Here is a 23,332-nt window from a genome sequence, read left to right on the forward strand (position 1 = left end):
CTAAGGAGGCAGGTTTTTCTGTCTAATACCAGCTGCCTAAAGACTAGACCTGCAGCCCCAAGAGTCTGGCAAACATTCCCTGCAGGAGGCCTCGTCCCATAGGTCACTGGAGGAAGACCACTTATCCATCCCATCTCAAAGCAGGTGACTATGACTCTGACATGTAAATTCCCCTGTGCAGAATGGCAGGGTTCTTTTGGCAAAGGCAAATGAGAGTGGTAAGGAGGGATGGGAGCTCTCACTTATGTGAGATGGGAAAAGGGGACATGGTCTGTGCAGAAGGGAACACAATCTGCCAAGTGGAATGTACTGAGCAGCCTAACTCTATCTGACAGCCTTGCGAGGGCAGCCGCTGGAGCAGCCTGGGGGTGCCGGGAGGGAGTGGAAAACAAATTGAGCTGACATGAATGCAGGAAGTGGAAAAGCATTGCAAGAGCATGAGTTCTTTCCTTTTGCATTTTTATTGGTTGTGAGAAGACTAAATAGAGAACATATTTTTAATATTCACATGTTCCAAGTCCACTTCAGCATTCTGAAGACAGAAGCAAATGGCAACTCAGTCAGTTCCCAACTCAAATGAGACCTTGTTAGACTAAAATCTTTGTGCTAACAGAGGTTTTCTTTCAAATTAGTCTCATTTAACAGATATAGTACATAAAAATGAAATATATATCTCAAATATTAAAATCCAGGCCATCTGTCTAAGCAGACAGATGATCTTTTCAGTGGCATGATTTCTTATTGGTTGAAGTGCAGTAATGCTTAGAGTCTCTAGTGACAACTGGGTATGGTGTAAAAAACAGCCTTTCTGCTCCTAGCCAAACACCTAAAATTACTGTCCATGGCCATCCCACATCCTCACTGTGTTAGCATTCTCTTCCTCATCTCTGATGTATACCTTCTCCATCTCTGTCCTTACAGAGTTCATTAACAGGTATTTTTCCAGCTGGTTTGTGTTCTATTATGCTTAATTCACATACAGACATCTCATTCTGATTTTCAGATTTTTCATCAATTGTCTCTATCCCTTTTGTTGTTACCAACAAGCTACTGAAATCATTATTATCATCAGAATCACCAGCTTTGGGTTTCCCTGTCATTGCCCAGTACCCAGCTGTGCTACCTGCTGCACCACCACTAAGGGAAAGACGACCACAGCTTGGAGCATTTCAAACCTAGGTAGAAGCCAAAGCATAGGTGACATATCCCACTGCTCTGCTCACTGCCATAGATTTTACAGTTCTGCTAGAGTCCATTACTTCCTTCCTAATATTTACAAGTCAGAACTTTTATGTTCCCCTCATTCCTTAGCAGTTTTCTCATAAATGTCCAGAACCCCACTTCTTGGCTGTTCTGCAAAGCCCACCTGAACTGTCTCCAATGGCATGAAACACATAAACCAGCTATTAGTGGCTGTACCTGATCAGAAGTGGGACAGAGTATTATAACGTAAGGATGATGCTAGACACCATTCCCAAACCTAGGGGGAGTCAAAGTATTTTCTCACCTGCAACAGCGAGGAGTAACGGAGAGAGATAAACACTTCAAGAGAGCTATTCAAAACACCACCCTTAAATGCTTAAACTACTCCGTAGCAGATGGTATGAATGTCTCCCCCTTACTAGAAGAGGGTCTTTGTCTTGAAATCCATATAATACATATGGACAAGACAAAATGTGGGAGGGAATAAACAGATGTCTGGGGAAGTGAGACAGAGAGAAAATAAATGACTGGCCCAAGGTCATGCAGGAAATTGGAGATAGGCCTGCCTAAACACTGAATCAAGATTCTCCTGAGATTCATCCCAGTGTTTGAACCACTAGTCCATCCTTGAAAGTTAATTGATTAACTCTCCTGGGCAGATGCCCATTTCTTACCAGACAGAATTACTTCTCAGCTAACTACTTCACAACACATGATAAGTATCAAACTAAACCAGCATCTTTGAGATAAAATACCTTGGCAGCATTTTTACGAAGATTAAGTGTATTCATCTTAGAAAACAAGTGGTATAAACAAGAAAAACAAAACCCTGGGATTAGATGAAATTTCATTGCTTTCCTCCATCCTCATTATTCAGAGCTGTCTCAAAAAAAAAATGCAAAGATGTTCTGAGTCGCTTTGAAAAAACTACCTTAAGCAAAGTCTCAGTAGAGGGAGGGTTCCGTCTGGCTCGCCTTGTGCTTCAACCAGATTCCCTCTTAACCCCCTTAGCTGCCAATTTAGCTGCTATGTACTTATTTCTGTTTTAACTCTCACTGAGTTTAAGTTTAAAGACCAGATGCACAGAGGACACAGCATTGCACCCGCAAGCTGGGGACCAACCTGTCACTCTGGGAAATGGCAAATCCCATTCTAACAACTATCTGGAACATACGTCATTGCTGTGTCCTGAGCTAGTGTTAGAGACATTTATTTGAAAACCAGCAGTGGGAAAGCATTAGTATCTGCCATGGTGTAAGTATGGGAGCTAGGCTAGATGTACAATAGACTATTAAGAATTCACTTAGCTATGCCATAAGGAAAAGCAGGATCTGCCTTACCAGCCCCCTAAAATATTATACTGCCATATCATATAAGAAAAATCTTGGGCATCTGATAAAATTGGTTATAATTTGAAAAGGTCAAGATGTGGGTTTTTTACAAAATAATCAGATTTACAATCTATTTGAAACACAAAGGCTTCTTTAGATAGTCCCTTCCAAAAATTAAGTTGTTTTACATCTGCAAAGTTTTCTGAATATCATCTTTTTTTTTGTTTTTACCTCATAAAAAGATCTAATTAAAAATGCACTTAGTTACAATTTTTAAAATCTTGAAAGAAGAACACCAACTCAAACAAATTTAGTCATGCTCTGAAATAACTCATCTCTCTGAACCCCAGTCCTCCCTATTTATTTTTTCCAAACTCGACAGAAAATATAAGGCTTGCATTTTGGCTTAATCAAAAAATCAATTATTTGAACAGCTTCAAATATTTATTCTTTGCTCTTGCAATAGTGCATGACATTCAGTTAAGAGATTAGTGTAGCATTCAGCTACAAAATGTAATTTCGATTCAGATTTTAACAAACAGTCTCAAAATGAGAAACTTTTTTTTTTTTTTTTTAATGGAAAGCAACATATAGGTACAGGACAGCAGGAGGAAGAGCTGTCTAAATAGTGTCCCTGATTCTGCCCGGAACAATGTAAGAATTTGTGTAATATGAAAGCTATTGAGAATCCCAAATACAGGGGCTCTGAGTATTAGCCCACTCCTGAGTATAGATTGCACTGGTTGAAAAATATGTCAATATAAGTCTAAGCTTTCTAATTTGATACAGATCTCCAATTATATTCACATTGCTTATATTTCACTTTCCCTCTTGAAAACTGTTTGCATATAATGATGATTAAAGACTTAACTACATGCATATCTATATCAATAAGTACAGAGACAGATACAATTTACATCAACATAAAGCTATACATATATTTGAATGAATGTGTCAATTCTCACTTCTGAGCTCAAAGAGAAAATGATAAATGTTAATAAATATTAATGTCAACACGGAGGCCTGAAAGAAATCAGAGCTCTATTTTCCTTTGAGCCTGTCTCCAGTTATTAGAGCCCTTAAAGTTTCTGAGCTACAATAGCTCACGCCTCCCATCTAGTGTCCAGAGAATCAACTGCGCAGACACTGCATCCAGTTCACCTGCTATTTAAGGGGACATCATCAGTTGTGCAGAAGGAAGCTGATCCACGATGCTTACTTCTGCTCCAGAAATTAAATTAAATTAAGCTAAATTACAATGCCATGTCTTGCAATACCTACCCCCTGGCAGCCCCAGCCTGGTGTGCTGCACTCCATGAGACACATTGCATGGAAAGGGGAGCTGCCTCCTCTTTCTTGTGTTAACTGGTAGAAAAAGATTGTTCTGGATATTACCACCCCCCCCCCAAGTTTCCCCCTCAGGTACTTACTAGGAGACAGTGAATGGGATTTCCTCTCAGATCCGTGTGTGGAGCCTGCAACAAACTCCAGTCTCTCCCTTTATTGTAGGTGATGAAAGTTTTCACTTGGTTGTCAATCTTCTTGTTAGCCAAGAACATTCCCTTTATCCCTGCTACCTAGGAAAAATTGACATGGCTGAAAAATAGATCAAGTCCATGCAGGTTCTGTGCATGTGTCCCTCTTTCCCTGTCAAAGCCAACAGGGCTCTGGTTGGTGCGTGAGTGTTGTTGATGCTAGGGCAAGTAGTCTCAAGGTACATCAAAGGAAGACAAGTTGAAGTGCTGGGGAAAAGCTAAAGCCATCACACATGCAAAGGTGACAAATGGGAAAGCAAGCTTGTATTTCAAAGTCATCATGAGAACATGGTAAGAATGAGATAGCATTATCTGTAAAGTGACAATCTCTCAACTGTGTAGGCATCCTTCCCCTGAAAGATGAAATATGTACAGGGCAATTATTTGTCTCTTGCACAACAGTAGCTGGACACAGTGGCAATTTTGACCTTGCAAAGAAAACAGCAACACACACACACGAACTTGAAGTTCAGTGCTTCTATTCTTACTCAGCCTTCTTCAGACATTCCATCTAAGGATCCCCATGTGTTTCAACAGGATAACTTGGGGCACAGAGGTGTTTTTATTGTGGTTTTGTATTTTGAGGAAACCAAAACACTAGAGACTAAAGCAAGGCCACCCAGAATGCAAGTTGTAGAGCTAGCAATGAGATCCTCATCCTTTTATTTTTCCCAGTGTTTTACCCAAGAGTTTCAATCCATAGACCTGCAGGAGGATTTTGTAAAGACAAGACGCTAACAGATTCACATTGGAAACAAGCCTAAAAGTATCTTAGTGGGGAGAAAAAAAATCAGCCTCAAACCACAACTCACATTGCAGAATGTTCCCATCTTCTCAGCACACTGAAAATCAATAGCCCAATAGCTGCTGCAGTTTGCGAATGAATTTGTTAGGCTGTCATTCTGCAATCTGAGTGCAGCAATAAAAAGGGAAGTGAAATCAGGAGAAGGAGGGGGAAAGTGAGAAACTTTTTGGTTTCCAGCAAGTCTGTTCAGTCATCCACCTCATCTCTTCTTATGATGTAGAACTAGCAGACAGAATCATTCATCAAGACCTTTTATTCATAGAGATTATTACTTAAATGGCATCGCATGGCAAATGGTTACATAGCAGATTCAGAGCTTTTTCCAGCTCAACTGATTTAATTATGTGGCTGGATTTGGATGCTACAGTGAACAGGACCTTATCGCACTTTTAGTCACATGCTGTGAGACTACTAGCGTACAGTGCTTTGGTACAGAATATTGGTGTACTTAGTCATTTGCAATAGTACCCTCCTGCTTGAGCTATGGCACAGGATTTCATTTGAAGTTGCACAAAGACTTTGACATGACTTGCTATAATGGGTGATAGTTAAATTAAGTAGTTAACTAATTTATTGTTGATATAAGCAAAAAAAAGGTAACTTTTTCAATTTCTTTGCAGGATTTTTTTTTCCTACCCAACTAAGTATTCCGGATTTTTTTGTCATAGTAGAAAGGTACCCTGAAAAGACAAGGGTACACTGTCACCCAGTGATATTGCATTAATAGACAGGGCTGGAAAAATAACATAGTTCCATTTTTACTAGCAGAGGGCTAGAGCCTATATTCCATTTGTACTTTGCTGTGTTGTTGTCCTGAAACAGTTCTATTATATAGTCCCTGTGAAATGCTGACCATAAATGATTATTGAGCATTTTATATATCAGCTGATAAATGTGTTCTGAAATGCTGTGAATTTTTCTTTTTATGATTCTAGTCATGGGCTAGAACTCAGAATCCTTTCCCAAGAAAGCAAAGTTATGTTATACTGTCAGTCTTGGACAGCTTTATCTTGAAAAAAGACTGCACACCCTGTACATGGTTGTGTACTCTCAGTAGGAAGGGATACACCTACCGCATATACACAACCATGACACACACAGTGATCTGTTCATCCCTGCTGTTCATAACAGAGAAAGACCCACGTAAGGAGTGCATGACCACCAGCGGTCAGAGAGAAAAGCACTCCATCAGTTCCCACCCAGGAATTGTAGACAACCCTCACCACCCTGAATGCATTGTGTGCAGACACAAATGCTGGTCTACACTTTCAGAAGGATTCATACAAGACACTTGAACACACAACTGAAAAGACATTCTTGACTCTCCATCACCACCTTCATACATCAAACATATACTTCTCAGCCAAGATACATACTGCTATAAAAAATAAGTCCCAGAGTGACAGTCATATACACCATAGCTATAGACGCATCTCCTCCCGGTCTGTTACCACTTCAGCCCTGGATTCCCACAGGCAGAACTGTCTTGCTGTGGACCAGTCCAACAGAGCCACACCACATCACCGGAGAGACACAGGAACTAGAAAGGGAACTCAGACCCAGTGGTCAGTGATTTTATCTCTTCCCTTACTCTAGGAGATGGTCTCTAGGACAGCGTTTTTCTGAAGAGAACTCAGTGAGACAACATGAAACAATTTTTATTTTCTCTTTGTACCCAGTGTAACTCCCTGTTGAGCAGCATTGAGCAGATTAATTCTTAACCTAGAATAGGGTTAGGAATTACACACACAAACATGTTCACTACAATGCAACCAGAAGAACTTACTACTTCTAACACCTGACAAACATGCATACAGACACATGCACACTAAACAGGCCTTTCTCTGGCATTTTCTCAAATAATAGTGTTTTTTAAAATATACTGCTGCCACCACATAAGGACTCATTTTGAAAACTCCCTACTTCCTTTTAATTTATCTATGGATTTTTTCTTCTCTTGTCTTCATCTCCATTTACCCCTAGAGCACTCATCTTTTGCAATAATCTGACTTGGAGAACCACATTGGCTGGCTTTGTGTTCCCTTCCAGCTAGAACATCAAATTGAAAGGAAGGTTTGTGCCAGGTTCCATGTCAGACAATATTCTTTCTATCTAGATAATCAGCAGATATGACACTGTAAGTCTGATTCCATCAATTTCAATCCAGGTTACTGTGTGGTGTCAGCTGAATAAAACAAAGCAAAAGCTTTTCTTCCCCCCTCGGGATGTAGGACACCTTTACATAATGCAGTAAAACCGCTTCCTGAGCTGACAGTAATAAGAGGCAACAGTTTTTCCATAGGCTGCCAGTGCTGCAGAGAGATTATTAGTAAAAAATGTCCAAATGACTGAAATGGCAGTGCCCATCCTCCTACAGTTCATCTGCATTGATGTACAACACTTGGGATCTCTGGACAATTCAAGGTGGTTTCCAAGTAAAGGGCAGCTGAAGGAAAACTATATAGCAGAGCCAATATTCAGGCAGTGATGGGGAAATATGGGAAGCATCTTCCTTTTCGAAGGTACTCATATCTAGTTAATGACTTTTATTCTAAATGGTCAGAAAATACCCTGGAAGAGACCTGAAAAGAGAAACTGACCCTCAAAACAGCAGATGAGGACTGAATTTCTCATTAGCTGTGTGCTGTCTCCAGAGGCAAAAGAGGCAGCAGGGCAAGAGATGTACACATTAAGGGCACATTAAAAGCCCTATTCTTAGGATCAGTTGTCACAGAAGACAACATAAATTGGCCTTTTTACAGGTGAGCTTAAGCAGAACACATTTGTTCAGAAAATGTCTCAGGGATAAAGAGGGCACTAAAAAGAGGGAGGAGAGCTTTCATGCTCATAGGATAGCCCAAGGGGGCATATCTATAATCACTTAAGTTCCCAGAATAGTCCAAGCTGAGAAAGGTGACAAAGAGAGCTGAAAACTGCTGTCTCTGCTTAACTTCGAAAACAAGTGGTTGGACTGCTAGAAATGCAAAAAAAATTTAGAGAATGATACTATTCAGACTGTTGGGAGCTTTCAGAGTCAGAGAGCCAATGTGAGTCCAAGCCGATACTGTGGGGCCATGGGTTTTGGCTGAGAAACAGAGTTCCTCTTAGCAACTGAATGAACTATTCCAATACATTTTGCTGTGCATGAAAGAGCTATGAGCTTTTCCTCACCTGAGAACCCTCTGGTGAACACAGGAGTGAATCCCTTCATAATATTAGGCTGGGTCAAAATTCAACTTGTGTGTAAAACCTGGACTTAAAACTCAGCTGATTGCACAGAGGCCCTTAAGTAAAAGGAGGGTAAAACTAAGTGTTTAGTCACTTACTGGTTTTGCTGTTCGCATGCATATTACAAGACTGATGTGCAAAGAGGAAATGGTACTGGCATCATATGAGTTTCTGAGATAGAAATGAGATGTTTGGAGTTATGACATACCTCATAGAGGTCAATCATCACATTCCCCTCCAGCCCTTGACTACTCTTGACATTTTCCAAGGCCAGGGTGAAGTAGATCCCTCGGGTGTCGGAGATGTACAGATTGTACGTGTCGTTCTGGTTCCACTCTTGTACAGCTGCAAACACCTGATTCTCATCTGTGCTGATAACATGCATGTCCTGGGGAAAGAAAAGAGAGGGATGTTACTAGAGGGAGCTCTGCACTGTCATTTCCAAGGGCATCAAAGTAATTGTGGAGGAGCAAGGGCTAAATTTAGGCTGTAGTTTAATCAGAATAGGCTGGAGTTTAATCAGTAGACAATACTGCTGTAAACTGGACATTCCATCTAGGAATATTTTACACCAGCTCTCTTCTGCCAATTTTCAAAGCAGTAATTAACTGATGAGGTGTTAATTGAACATTGGAAGCAGCACTTTCGCCCACCTTATCAACACCTTCATTTTAATGAAAATACTTTGTCTGAGGGGTAGGAAGGGTTGTTAATTAGCTGTGGGTTTTTTTTTTCTTTTGGTACCTGAGTGATTCCACTTGTGATTGCGGAATCAGAGATATTAAAAATGTTTAAATAAAAAAAAAAAAAAAGAAGCAGCATCTGAAACATCTGCTTGTCCCCCAGCATTCAGAAGCCAAGTATGCTTGTTTGTTATAATGAAATTCCAAGGCTCTATCTGCCCAGCACAGGCACCCTGAGTTCTTTGGTGCCATAAAAATCTATTGAGGTAGGAAAAGAAATGAAGATTTCTTAGTACCAGGTGATTCCCAGAAGATTCAGCTGTTCTGTCTGTTTTGGGCAGATATCCCAAAGTTATTCTGCTTCCATGAATCTCAGCCAGGACTTTCTATATGCAAAACTGGGAACCTTATCAGAAAATATACTCTTTGGAAGCTGATGCTACTTCTTCCTTCTGTTAATAATATTCTTTGATAATTCACTGTCTTGTGGATTTCTAGGGAGAATAAATACTTCCAGATGAAGCCTTGTAATGTAAAGATAAAAAAATAACACAATGAAGAAATTTGACCTATGTATTTGAAAGCAGATTCACCATGGACTTAATATTCATAACAGTTGTTTGTTCATCCAGATCCAGGTCTGAATACAGAGTGGATGAATATGCACTTGATTTACTTGCTTCTTTGCACTGGGGAAAATTGTATCCCAGAAGATGGGCTTGTTTTGTGAAGGAACAGATTGGCTTGATTCCTGAGGCAATAGTAAAGGTAATATAAGTCCCACTGCCTTCTACTAATTTTGGCTGTGAATAGACATCTTCTTGTAGCTCCAGCTGTGCTGGTAGAAGTTACAGCCACAGCTGTTTGTTTGAGGCTCCTTATTTCAGACTGTCACCATGGTGAATCTGCTGGGAGATCTACATCAGTAGGTATTCCCAATGTGCTTCAGGCAATATTGCCTAGCACAGCTCTAATCTCAAGTTTTAACTTCTGCATATGTGCACACATGGGCAGGCCCCTCTATTTAAACACAGACATATTGTAAGTAAAATTTGTTTTGTCTGGTGAATGTACTGTGTCATTAACTTACCATTTCAATTAATAGTTTTGTAATAACTAGCGGAGAGGGGTAGAAAGATACTTTGATCAACACCAGAGAAAATTAAAGGCAATTTCATGAATGTTTAAGAAGCAAACAAGTTAATTTATTCACTAGATGCTTCTTGAATTTGATCAGATCATGCTGTAAGATGGATGTCTAAGGAAGATTCCACTAAGGCTGAAGGAATTTAAGTCTGGGGAAGCAGAGACTGAGACTGAATTAGTATTATATACATAGTGTAGAAAATCAAAAAAGATAGTGTTCCAACTCTGTGCCTTTGGGGATAAATTTTCCTCTTATTTTTCCTCTTAATAAGTCCTTGTCCAATAGGTGTGGCAATGATGCAAAGCTTTGATAGCAAAGGATCAGTATATGGGCATCAAACAGGTCTTTGACCAACATCAGGAATTTTTCATTTCCACACTGGCAAAATTAAAATCAATCAGCATATCAGTTTTTTTTTTTTCCAGGGTGGGGGTTGATTTTTTTGGGGCCAAAATAATACAAAACAACAGCCTTCATCTTGATATGGAACAAGCTCCCTACAGAGGCAGAAGAGGACAGGAATGTGAAGCAAGGCACCTTTGTCAAACAGTTGTCATCATCTTCAGGGGCTCTCCAGGCTTCTGTCTACTAAAGGCCTGAGCTTGTTTCTCTCTCTTACAGCATATACTAGAAGTAAATTAATATACACTTCTACTATCTGTCTTTTTTGCCTTTCCAAAGACAAAAGTAACAGAATGATGCTGTACATTGGCTTGATCAGGTGTCTACTCTAATGACTAAAGGCCAAGGCTTTCTGAATTATGGAACATGCTTCAATTGCCCTTTTTGTGCTTGGTCAGGGAACTTTTCTTCCTGGCAAGTTAAACAGTAAGGATGTGTAATGCCAGTTTTATTCTGTCAATTACTGGGATTGTCAGCTCTTTTAAGGTTTGTATTTAAGGTTTGGGGTTGGGGTTCTTTTGTGGTTATTGCTTCTTCTGTCAGGATGTGCATCCTGAGGTTGAAAGAAGGTGATGAATTTAAAACAGAGGTACCACATGCACCCATCCCATCACTATTCAACTCAATACCAGTTAAGACAGGTCTTTTTAAAAGAGAAATTGCTTGGCATGCTTCACTATTCTCAGATGTCTGCCCAGTGCATTGGTCTAAACTGGAGTAAATGTAACCTGCATGTACACTTAAGGTGATTATCATAAGTGACATGACAGTCTGTGACAGAACCCATATTCTGGCACTGTGGTGCAGAACAGGCAGTAATAATCCACATATCAATGTCACTGCAACAATTAACAGGTCTCAATAAAGACTATTTAGAGGATTAACAAAACCTGTAGCCACATATTCAGGCATCTGCTTGTAAGGAACAGTGTTTCAAGTTCATTTAAGCTTTTAATTAAACTAGCTACCAGGCAGTTAATGTCAACAAGAATAATATTTTAGTTTTGATTTGCTGTAGGCCATCCTGCCTGAGAAGCAGCATCACCTGCCAAAGCTGCCTGCCGTCACACGCCTCCAGTTTGGGAAGAGTGACAGGATGAGACAAAAAGCTTGATATTTCCGTCTTCAGTTCCAGAACTCACTTAGTACTCTTTACCGTATTTGGCCCCTCCTTCTTAGTTGAAGGAGATGAAAGAGAATTTGGACATAAAAGAAGCTGTTTGTTTAAATTCCTTGAATAATATAATTCTGCACATTTTTCATAAAAGTGACTATCTTGCTTTGACAGCAGCCTCCTAGACAGCTCTACTGTAGCTCTTTCCAAGTCAAACGTAGCACTTTAGTCTTTGAAGATATTGCAAGATTGTGATAAAGCATCTTTCTTTAGGTCAAATAACATGAATATATTGCTCCAATTCCTTTTATCTGAGAACATATTGTAATTTAATTGTAGTACATTTTCCCCAGCTCTCCAGAGGTCTCTCTAAGAAGGTGGACAGAAAAGTAAGTATGGGTTAAACGAAACAACAATTTTAAAGCAAACAGTCTCTCTACAGATGATTTGAATCATTGTAAATGACAATTTTTATTTGGATTTTACGATAACCATTCTAAAATGCAACTCCCTTGCTAAAGGTTCCATCGAATAACACCTGTTTAAATTCGATCTGAATTCAAAAGAGTAATTTCCTCCTGCTTGGACAGGAAGTTTCAAACCAACCAGTCTTTAAATGTGACTGAAAATTTTGAGGTAGACCACAGGTCTCCTGTGTCAGAGCTAAGAAAATCTCATGGCTTCTGGTATGATCCTCAATGTCCTGTAAGCTGGTTTTTCAGGTGATGTAAACAGAAGCAAAGGCTACAACAGCAGAGTAGGTAAGTTATGGCATTGGTAAGGTCAGTAAGGTATTGGTAAGTAGGTAAGGTATGGTACTGAAGGCCTGGGTTTGAGCTGCAGTCTGTTTATACAAAGGTCACCCAGTCAATCTACTATAAACAGGTCGTTTGGGTTGAGGAATCAAAGACAGTCAGTTGTGATATTAGCCAAGTTATCCCTTTGAATATTTCCACCTACAAAATGTGGTGCAACTTCAACTCCTAGGAATAGATTGACCTTGCACTTTCTTTTTTTTCTTTTGACAATCTTCACTTAATTTCTGGGAGCACATTTGTCTTCAGATGTTAGACCTCACACAGAACCCACAAGATCATTTGCTACCTTTGAGCTTAAATGAAATTTAAGACAGACTATATTAAGAATGAGAAGGAAAAAAAATCCTGTTTTTGTTAAGAAGCCATTAGGACCTTAGCTGCAAAATGGTGGTTTCTAGAAAACAGAGCTAACATTTTTTTATAGCTGTTTTAAAAAACTCAGCTCCAGAAGGCAGAAATACCCTTTCAAGCTCCAATGCTAATTCAACATTGTTCTTAATTAGGGAAGATACAGAGCAGACACACAGAGACATCTCTTTGCTTGGTTCCCATTAAAATCTGCTAATGAGGCAAGCACAAAAAGAAACCCACACAAAACAGGGACAGGAAAGGGGAATTTTAAGACCAGAAAAAAAAAAAAAGAAAAAGAGAGAATCTCCTCCAAAGCTTAATTAACTATAAAGAAATGGTAGTTGACATAGGCTGTGATATCTGTCTACATTCATGCCTATGTCCCTGACTAGCCAAAGTGCTGACTTTTAGTTTTAGTCCTTTCTTGCTTGCAAATGTTCTGTGAAAGAAGAATGGTGTTTGCACTCATTGCATGCCATCTTGCAGTTACTTGTGTTGGATTCAAGATTTTCTGTGCAAAGTATCTGTAGACTCATATGGGCATTCCAGCAACAGTAACCTACCTTGGGCAAGGAGTATTTTGGCAGCTTCATCTGTGCAAATGTGTTCCTCCTGTAAGAAACGTAATAATGTGGTCTTCCTCCTGATGTCAACTATGAGAGAAGCAGGAAAGATATCAGGTTTTTCTTATTATTTTTTTATTATCATGGAGAATATCAAACAAAAGCTGTTAAGAGAAATACCACAGTGTGGTAGCAATGGCTTAAAACTGCAGTGCTGTTACAGGTGATGGATAAACATTGATCCAGTTGATAGCAGCTGAAAAATAAAACAAGAGGAATCCCACTTTCAGCAAGGAGAAATAAAGGTCAGAATTTCATGTGAAAACCTGGGGAAACTGAAGTCCTAACTTCACTTGGGCCATGAAGTCACATGCTGATACCAGAGCTTTCCTCTGCCTTACCACAAAACTGTCTTTTCTTTGCTATCTGCAGAGCTGCCATGTAGGCTGTTGGTTGGATCAGCAGATTGGCAGACATGAGGCTTGATTTGTATTTCTGCTTCCAGCTTTGGTTCCTGTGTGGCCATGTACAAGCCAACATAGGTTATCTGTTATGAGATCAGCTAAGCATTCAGGGATATGAAGGGTCAGGAGAAGCTCTGTGGATTTGGCATTTCTGTGAATCGGGCCATTTATTTAAGTGCATAAAAAATGATGGCAAGACCTCAAAAATGTTGGGTTAGAGCAATGTGAGGTATCATTTTCTACCACCTATTAAAGGAGGGAAAATGAAAGAAAAAAAAAGCTGACCATTTTATCTGGTTTCCAGTGCTGCTGAAGTATAATCAATGTTTGTAAAGTACGTGGAAATCCTTGGACAAAAGATACTGAAGAACAAATATTCCAAAGGATTCTCCCTGCAGAACTTTGCTTTAATTGCTTGATGCTTGAGCTTATCAAGACTTTTCTTTAATAGTAGGTGTTTTAAAATGCACTGTAGTAGTTTAAAATGCAAGATACACAGAGGCTAGGTTCATACCAAATTAGAGTAAAATAAGCACTATTTCTCATTCTAAAACTCTTCAACATTTTTTAAGAGAACTGGGCAAAAGTTAGGGGAAGGAATGCCAGAAGTATTCTTTTGTGAGAGACTGTAAGTTTGTAAATAAAACAGAGTTTAGTGGGAAAATAAACTCCCTTTCCTTTATCCTAGTGCTTTTAAGCCTACTAATTCGCATTCCAAATGGTTTCATTCAGAAAAGCTAGATGGAGATCAAGGAAGGTAGGGAAGGTTAGAAGAGGGTGTTCATCTACTCTTCCAAGTATATACAGCCTGGTTTAGGGCTATTCCTCCTTTGAAGAACAGTGCCTGGGATAACACAGGGTCCAGCATCAGCCATGGTGCATTATTTAACAGGTCCTTGTCAGCCAGATACAAATGTAACCACTTGAAGAATCACATTTTAAATTACTAGCCAACAGTGAATTCCCTGACTACATCAAACAAAGCACAGGTGTTTTCCAGGGATTACAATATTATTATTACATACATCTAAGTGTCAATTATTAACGATTGGCAAGTACTATTTCTTTGGCCTGTTATATTTATTTGTTTCAGAATCCGAGGTTTAAGAATTAAAATGGGAGCTTTTCAAATCCAAATATTAAATCATATCTTCACAAACTGTGTTACAAACATGAACACATGAAGTTGTGCAAAGTCCCATGGGGCATTAAGGAGAACATGGTAAGAGCTGCCTCTTTACATGCTCCTCATTACACCATGAAGGGCAAAAATTTGACAGCATCAGGAACACTATGCAGCAGTTTATGAAAGAGAAAGATGAACTCATCAAAATACAAGGGCTATCCAGAAAGGTAAACAATCTCCCCAGCACTGACTTCAGATAAAGCAAAGAGTTGGGCTTCTCTACATGGTTTAATAACATGATGTCAGAACAGAGAAGACTAATAATCTTGAAAAGCACAAAACCAAGGCATCAGTGATGAAGTAATGAAACAATTCACATATGAAGAGAAATATTCCAGCTCCTGTGTCACTTGAGCCACAAACAGTCATTCTGAAATGTGAGAGCATGGCTAAACAGTGATGCGTGCCCATTTCCCTTGCCACATAAACATTTCATTTTTGCCTCAGACACATTAGGTACAAAAGCTATTCTGGAACATGTCTCAGATTTATTTGTGGATGATTTAGACTGGTGTTTAAGACTGAGTTCATTGACTGAAGGCAACTAGCAATCAATTCATCCAATGTAACATATCAGTCCTTTCTCTTCCTTTCACTCACAAGAATGCTAGGATGTAAATTGTCTGGAAACTCAGTTCAGTCCTAATGATTTCCAGTTCACCTCCATGTTCCCTGAAACCCTGTTGTTATTTTTGTCTTCTTCATCTGACATTAAATGGACACTGGCAGCAGCCTAATGAAACCCACAGTGGTTCAAATCTATTCACCAGTTCTCACCTGGAACACAGTTTGGCTGAGTACATCTCATCTTCAGCCTTTTCACTATAATCACCATTGAGGCATAACAATAAAGCCTGATTACTCCTTTGGGGCTTTCTCTGACTCCCTCCCTCCTTTCCTATTCCCCTCTCATGCTCAAAAAGCTTTGGTCTACTCCCTTGTAATAGCAGATGACTGACACACCACTTCCAGCTGGGCAGTTAAAGCAGTAATTCCATAGTGCTGATGAGATTGCAGGGTACAGAGTACTCCAGTGTATATGGTGGATACTCCAGGCAGGAACTCTATGGCCCTACAGCGACAAGATACTAGAGGTAAAAGGAACACTATTATCTTTGTAACAAACTGCTACAATCCACTCAGTGCCTTTATGGATCCAACATGCACACACGTGCAAAGGAATACAAGAGAAAATGATATAATATAGAATAATATAATAAAACTAATAGAATAAATAAGAGAAGAGGGTGTTCTGCACCTGAACAAAGACATAATCACCCTGGACGATCAAGGAGTTATGGTCGATATAGCCTGGAAAGGGTTTGCTGCGAGTGGCTTCACTGCAGTTCTGCATCTTGCAGGTGATGTATTGGGCATCTGAAAGGAAAAGAACAAAAACAATTCACTTGAGATCCTGAGCACAGATTCTTCCTTCTGTCATAAATCTATTTGCTGAGGCAGCATTTCTGCTTCCCAGACTCATGTGACATGAACTGACATCATCCATTCAACAGCACACAAAACTTCTTTCCCTTACATGTTTCACAAATCCACCCTTGATTATTTTCTTCCTTTAAGTGCCTTCCTTCTTTAACTGCCTCAGCCTCCCATTATTTCTTTCCTTTCTGCCCTAGATTAGACATCAGAGCTATACATTTTTACCAGGAGAGAGCCCAGCATAGATGATCTGATTACTTCAAGCCAGTGTTGTGGTTCCATGCTGGAAACAGACAACAGGCAGCATTTGAAGGTGGCACAATACTATGATTTGTGGCTCAGATCTGACAGAAACCTAGTTAAGGGTGTATCATTCAGCACTGCTACCTTCCCATGCTGCATTTACTTGGATGATTTACCCAGGCTGAAACTTAAAGCAGGAACTGAGTGAGAGAACAAGAGCTGTAAAGGACTATTTACTAAGGCAAAAAACAGCCCAAGTCCTGGGACTCCCTAAGTAACTATGGGTCTGAAGAGCTGTGTCTTTGATTTGGGACAGACACCCATTGTGTTGTGCCTCAGTTTCCCTTTCCCAAGTGTACCTTTGTCATCCCCATTGTGTGGGATTTGCTGTAGAGTACAACAGTTTCTCCACAGTCATGTACCAAGTTTATTTAGAACACGGCCAAGGTCCAGAGCACACACAAGCACATGGACACCTTCAGAGGACTCATACCCCATACTGTCACCAGAGAACCCCTTTCATGATGCACCTTCATATTTCCTACAGCACTTACATTCTCTGTAGAGTAATTCAGACAAACTTGGAAAGTAACTCAGACTACCTCCTGTTCAGGGGGTTTTACCTAATTCTCCATTGACAGTGTAGGTAGATGCATTCTGGCAGACCTGGGCAATCATTCCACATTCTCTTGAAACTAGAGGCCTCAGCAGTTTCAAAGTAAATGGTCTAAATGCAGCCATCCATGCAAACCATCTCATCCACTGTCACTATATGGGATGTCCTCATCTCCTATTCTGAAGCACTGCAAGGTGCTCATCTCATAATCTATCACCTGAAGAAAAACAACTTGAATTTCTTCATGACGGTAATTTATCCTAGAATACAGAACCAGATTCTCAGTATTTAATTTGGACTCTCTCAGATCCATTAGGAATTTGCACTTTGTTTAATGACAAACCTGATCTACAGGAGGAACGACTTTGGCATTTTAGCAGTAGTACTTACATGGTAGAAATGTTAGAAGTACTTCTAGTAGCTTTCCTTGGAGAGGCACAAACCCTTGTTTGATATAATTACCAACTTCTGATCAGAGAAAAAGCATTTTACACTAAAATAGAAATGGCTGGAATTTTACCATCTCATATTTAATCTTGGTTTTAATTAAAATCTATCATTTGACATTTCTTTCCTTGCTTCTAAGGGCTGTTGACTTCTGCTTGAAACAGACATGCAGGGTAATGCACCTTCAGGAAAGTCTGATGAGGGATGATTTTACACCAGCATTTACAGATTTCTTGGAATACATAAAGTGCTAAGTATTATTGGCATTTTAGTATTATAACATTTCATGCTTTTGCAGCTCACTGCAAAACATTAATGAATGCAGCCTGGGCAGCATGATAGAAATGTATTTCCCTTCAGAGGGATATGATTTTTTCCACATTAGCCACAAGAGGGCAGGGAACGACATAATTCCCAGCCTGCTCATTCAGGTGAGCTCAGGAAAGTTCCCCTTCAGAGCAGTTCAGCCCTCTGTCCCTCTGCATTCAGGAAGGAGGGGGACAAGAGGGTCACAACCTCTCCCACCACCCAATAGTACTGTGTTGTGCAGCACGTCCCCTCCTTGTCATAAGACAGAGAATGGACATGCATTTCTTCCCCTGCAACACCATCAATTCCCACTCCTCCTCTTTAATCCAATCCCTTGTATCATGCAGGACAGCCCCTTGCCTCCTCCACCTCCCCCACCCCAAAATCATAGAGTCACACAGTGGTTTCAGTTGGAAGGGCATATAGTCCAACCCCTTGCAAAGAACAGGGACATCTTCAGCTAGATCAGGTTGCTCAGAGTCCCATTCAAGGTGCAGCCTGACTTTGAATATTTGCAGGGATAGGGCATCTACTACCCCTCTGGGGAAACTGTGCCAATGTTTCACTACTCTCAATGTAAAAATCTTCTTCCTTGTATCTAATCCAAATCTACCTTCTTTTAGTACAAACCCACTATCCCTTGCCCTATCAATATGAGACCTGTTAAAAAGTTTGCCCCCATCTTTCATATAGGCCTTCTTTAGGTATTGAAAGGTCACTATAAGTTCTCCCTGGAGCCTTCTCTTGGCTGAACAACCCCAGCTCATTTAGCCTGTCTTTACAGCCTGTCTTTCAGCCCTCTAATCATATCTGTAGACTCCTCTGGACTCACTCCAACAGGTCCACATCTTTCCTGTGCTGAGGGCTCCAGAACTGAACACAGTACTCCAGGTAGGGTCTCTCATTCTGTCTCAAGAAAGTTCCTGAGCTTAAACAAAGCATCATTAGTTAAAATGGCTGGTCCTACGGCCCCCTGAGCTGTTGACAAGACTGGTGACTTTTCATACATGGAATCAAACCCCCCAGCAGAGATATACAGGATCAGACCTCTGTTTCCCATACTGTTCCCTTTCCCCCCCCCCCCCCCCCCCCCCCCCACTGTTTTACTTCCACAGGCACACCGGCTGTCTGGGACACACTAAGAGGAGACTGCAGTGCTGTCTTACTTCCCATGCAAAGGGCTTACCAATGCTGAGAGCACAGGGAGAGAACAGGATGTACCTTGCTGGGACCAGCCAGCAAAGAAGATTAAGGAATCTCCTCCACAAGAGATTTTAAAGAGCAGACCAGGTTGACATCCATTAGAGGTGACTGAAGTTCTTTCAATCCTGTTTTAATGGAGGAATGGAGACTATGCCTATTTTTGCTGTGATCGCAGGAGTCTGGGCAGCAGTGATTGTACCATTGATGAAGATTTACTAAGGCAATTCTGTGAACTTTTACAGTGCAATTCTCCCTGGCTTCAATTCTAAAATGCCAGTAATAACTACTAAAGGGCAGAGCATTGAAATTGCTTAAGCTAATCTCACAAACAGCCAAACCCTGAGATGTGCACCAGAAAAGCTCCCTCTGTTGTGGGAGACAGAAAGAAGGAAAAGCAAGCTTATTGCAGTGCCTGATTCCCTCTTTTTTTCCTAGGGGAAGATCTTCTGTGCTCACATTAACTCATGGCTTTTTTTCATTTGATTCTCATGGACATTTTATGTAATTTCGTTGGCAGAGGTTTGTAGTTTAGCATTAATTAATGTCAATTAATGTATTCAGTTGCTAAGCTCTGGAATTAATTTCATTAGTTTTCCTGCACAGATGTTTTCCCCACCATAGGTAATTAGGACATTATGCTTTTCATTTCCAGAACCCTCACCTCCAACAACAGCTGCTGGTTTTAATATACAACAAGAAAGTCACACTGTGCCTGGAGAGAAGAACATAGCAACTCCCAGCTCTTACACCCCCAGACACTTTGATTTTGACAGGTTTAGACACCCAGAGTAGTATTCTTCTTGGGTAATGGCAGCTATTTCTAAAGAGGATGCAAGAAGTCACAGAACACAAGAACAGAGGAGACTTCTTGACTTCTTGTAAGGGAAACCTCTGACAAAATTAATCTGTTTCAGTGGTCAAAGAGAATTGTAAATGCTAACACATAGTAGAAGTTAAGAGCCAGAGAGATCCTGTGCCATGAAATATTTTAGTCTTTTCTATTTAGCTTGAGCTCCATGCTAATATGTTCTCAAGGGAAATGGATCCAACCTGTCCCAGAGACATTTCTTCTTTAGTTGCTCTAGAGGGAAGGTTATGGGTGGTTACTGGAGGTTGGTGAGCCTCTGCAAAAGTACACAGAAGAGTTTTAGATCCCTTCCTAAAGCAGAGTGGGAATTTCTTCAGGATATTTTGTTGCTGAGTACTATTTTGGATTACATATGAAACCCTAATACCCACTGCTTTCTAAGCAGCCTAAGCTCGCATGCATATCTTTCAAAAACCTTATTTGATTACAGGGAGAGTCAGAGAAAATATTCACCGTACTCTACAAATGTACAATTTTTTTTTCTTGTATTTAATTCATTAGGGAATGTATCCTTCTCTCTACAAATAAACCCACCAAGGACAAATCAGGAATTTTATGCAAAGAGTATCCATATAATCTATGATTTTTTTCTCTTCCAGATTTTCTATGGAGTATCCCAGGGCGTTTCTGAGCAACTTAGACATTAGGAATAGTTTTTGCTTTTGAAGGATGACTAGCATTCTGTAACTAATGAACATGGTAGTAACGTATGTCACTGAAAGACCCAGGCCTGTTACCCCTCTCCACCAGTGACTAATAACAGAAGTCTAGGCTGCCTTAGTAGTCCAGGTGCCTTAGTAGTCCCAGTGCATCTTCAACATTCACAACCTCCCATGGCAATGAATTCCAGAATTTAATTAAATGTTCTCTCATACTTTAATCTTTCTACTCCTTTTTTTTGAGAAACACAAAAAATGACTGTTCTTTATCCATTTCCATCTGGTCTGAATGTTGATTTGTGAAACATTCATGGTATGGGAATATGCTCACAACTCTCCAGGACTCGGCAACTGCAAAGCAATTAACCAGTAATGAAGATCAATGAAACGAAACCATCCTATTTACTAACTACTCACAAATCTGGTTTTATCCTGCTGCTACTCTTTCTTCACTGCATGTCAGTGTCGGAAATCTTTCTTTACATAGGGAAGCAAATCCTCTACCATTTCTGGCATAAAGTTATAATTAGAGAAACTAACAGATGTCATTCTCCAGGACAAATACTAATCATGATCAGGAAAAAACATTAATTACAATAAGAAAAAAAAATCATTGCACAGGTTTAGGATACTGTGGAAATTAATTCATCATTTTAGTTATGTTAGTAAAACACTATCAGGCTAAGTTGCCTACTCATTTTTTCCACTACACTGATTATTTTATTCTTCCTAGCAATCTTCTGTGAAAACAGAAATTAAACTCCTAGTGCAACTTTGTGATTCAGACATTATTGGTCAGATGCTCAGTCCCTGCTGACCAGCAAGTAGAACACATATGCTGACCCCAGGTGAAACTTTGGTCTTACCTGCATCACCTAAATTACCTTGCATTAAGGAAAGTTGCTGTGTGAATCAGGACAGCAGAAGAAAAGCAAAGGAAACAGAACTACTTTTTAAGTATCAGGAGCTCTCTAAATTTTTGCCAGCACATTAGAAAACCCCTCAGCTTCTTTCATCCACGCTTTAAAAAAAACCCACATAAATTAATAACTTTAGTCCAAATCAATTGGTGTCATCTAAATAAGCAAATGCATGTCTCATAAATGTAACAGTTGGTTTTCCTGTTAGGAACTGTCACTTAGACATCCTCTGAGTCAGTTTTGCCATTCTGTGGAGGGCCAGTGGGTACTCAGTTAGTACTGGGTAGTACTAACTACCCAGTTAGTACTGGGTAGTACTATTAGGGATAGTTTTTGCTTTTGAAGGATGACTAGCATTCTGTAACTAATGAACATGGTAGTACCCAGATGAACATGGTACTACCCAGTTAGTACTGGATAGTACTAACTACCCAGTTAGTTCCAAATGCTTTGTAGGAATCTATCTTTCTAATTCTCACCAACTGGATTCCTCAGTAGGCACCCACATGAATAAAAATTACTTCTCATGTTAATTAGCTTGAATCAGGCCTTACTGGGATAATCCTCCCTAGCTCAAATCAGATAAGCCCATTAATTTTGGATCTTTCAGGACTTGTGTATTCTTTATAAACCTAAACCCCACATGTCATTAAGTTTCCACCTTCTGAAAGCACCTCAAGTTGCATTTGAGCAAACCTAAATTTAACTTCCACCATCGCTCTGCCTGCTGACTGTGATGGTGAACATAACAAAGAGAAGCTTATCATAGGGTTAAGAACTGTAGGGGATTAATTATCTTCCTGGGGTGTTGACCTGAGGTTAGACAAAAAAAATTCACAATTCCTGCTGACTTTGCAAGCTCGCCTTTGATCCTGTTCCAAAATCAAAGTGGAACACCAGGGATATCCAAGTGTACAAATGGAAATGTGAGATAACGTTCATATGAACTTCTTCCAACCAAAAAAAAAAGTTTTACTATATACTCTCGGTCCCAGATTGAATTGGATTGGGCCTGAAGCCTTTAAAAAATAAACAAAACCATCACATTTCTCTAGATGAAAATTTGCACAGTGCTCTCCAAAATTTACACAAAGAGGATTAAAAACATAAATGGCTATGATTAGCCCTGCAAATCTGTCTCCATCAATACAACTATATTGAACAGAATGTACTCATTTTGTTCATCTTTACCTGCACCCTAGTGTGATAAGACACAGTGTGTTCAGGAGTCCAGATTTTTCTGGATCCCGAGGGAAAAAAATGTAGGGAGAACATGGACTCAGGAACAACATTGCTAGCCAGATCCTCAGCAGGTGTAAATCAACATGCTACTGAAGTTATACTGATTTATGCCTGATAAGAGACTCTTGTTTTGGTCCTTGCAAACCTTTTACATTATGTAAATAAACACAATAAATAAAATGCACAGACAGACGATAATCAGAGAGCAGAGACAGAGAGTTATTCTAGCAAGGAAAGCCCAAGGCTAAGGTTGTTGCTGATGTTCTCAAATGACTTGGTCAGGGAGAAGGGCTAACCCTGTATCCTGCTGACATTTCTACTTCTTCTCACCTAAAGCTGCAGTTGTACTATTCAGCTTCTGCTGGAAAATATATCAGCACAAGAATGAGGAGGTTTTTTCTTATTTATACTGAGTTCAGCAGCTTCTTGCTTAGCCCTTCTATTTCCACTTCGTATAATCTTTTATTTCATTGCACAGAGTGTGTGGCTGTTTCCACACTACTCCCTTTTCTTTCCTTCTTTCTCCCTGTCTTGTTTTGGCAAATCTACCTTCTCACA

General features: G+C 39.9%; 1 protein-coding gene across 5 annotated transcripts in view; it reads right to left on the bottom strand.

Annotated features, from left to right (window-relative positions):
- The window catches only part of SORCS1 (sortilin related VPS10 domain containing receptor 1), a 269,664-nt gene that overhangs the window by 54,056 nt on the left and 192,276 nt on the right, over positions 1 to 23,332 (bottom strand). For all 5 annotated transcript variants that reach the window (XM_064663267.1, XM_064663265.1, XM_064663263.1 and 2 more), the window contains exons 7-10: positions 16,089 to 16,207; positions 13,181 to 13,270; positions 8,311 to 8,490; positions 3,965 to 4,111 (exon numbers count right to left, since the gene is read on the bottom strand). In XM_064663267.1, coding sequence (XP_064519337.1) covers positions 3,965 to 4,111; positions 8,311 to 8,490; positions 13,181 to 13,270; positions 16,089 to 16,207 — 536 coding nt within the window. The remainder of the gene's footprint in view (positions 1 to 3,964; positions 4,112 to 8,310; positions 8,491 to 13,180; positions 13,271 to 16,088; positions 16,208 to 23,332) is intronic.

Source organism: Pseudopipra pipra, chromosome 8, assembly GCF_036250125.1.
Source record: "Pseudopipra pipra isolate bDixPip1 chromosome 8, bDixPip1.hap1, whole genome shotgun sequence".
NCBI lineage: Eukaryota > Metazoa > Chordata > Aves > Passeriformes > Pipridae > Pseudopipra > Pseudopipra pipra.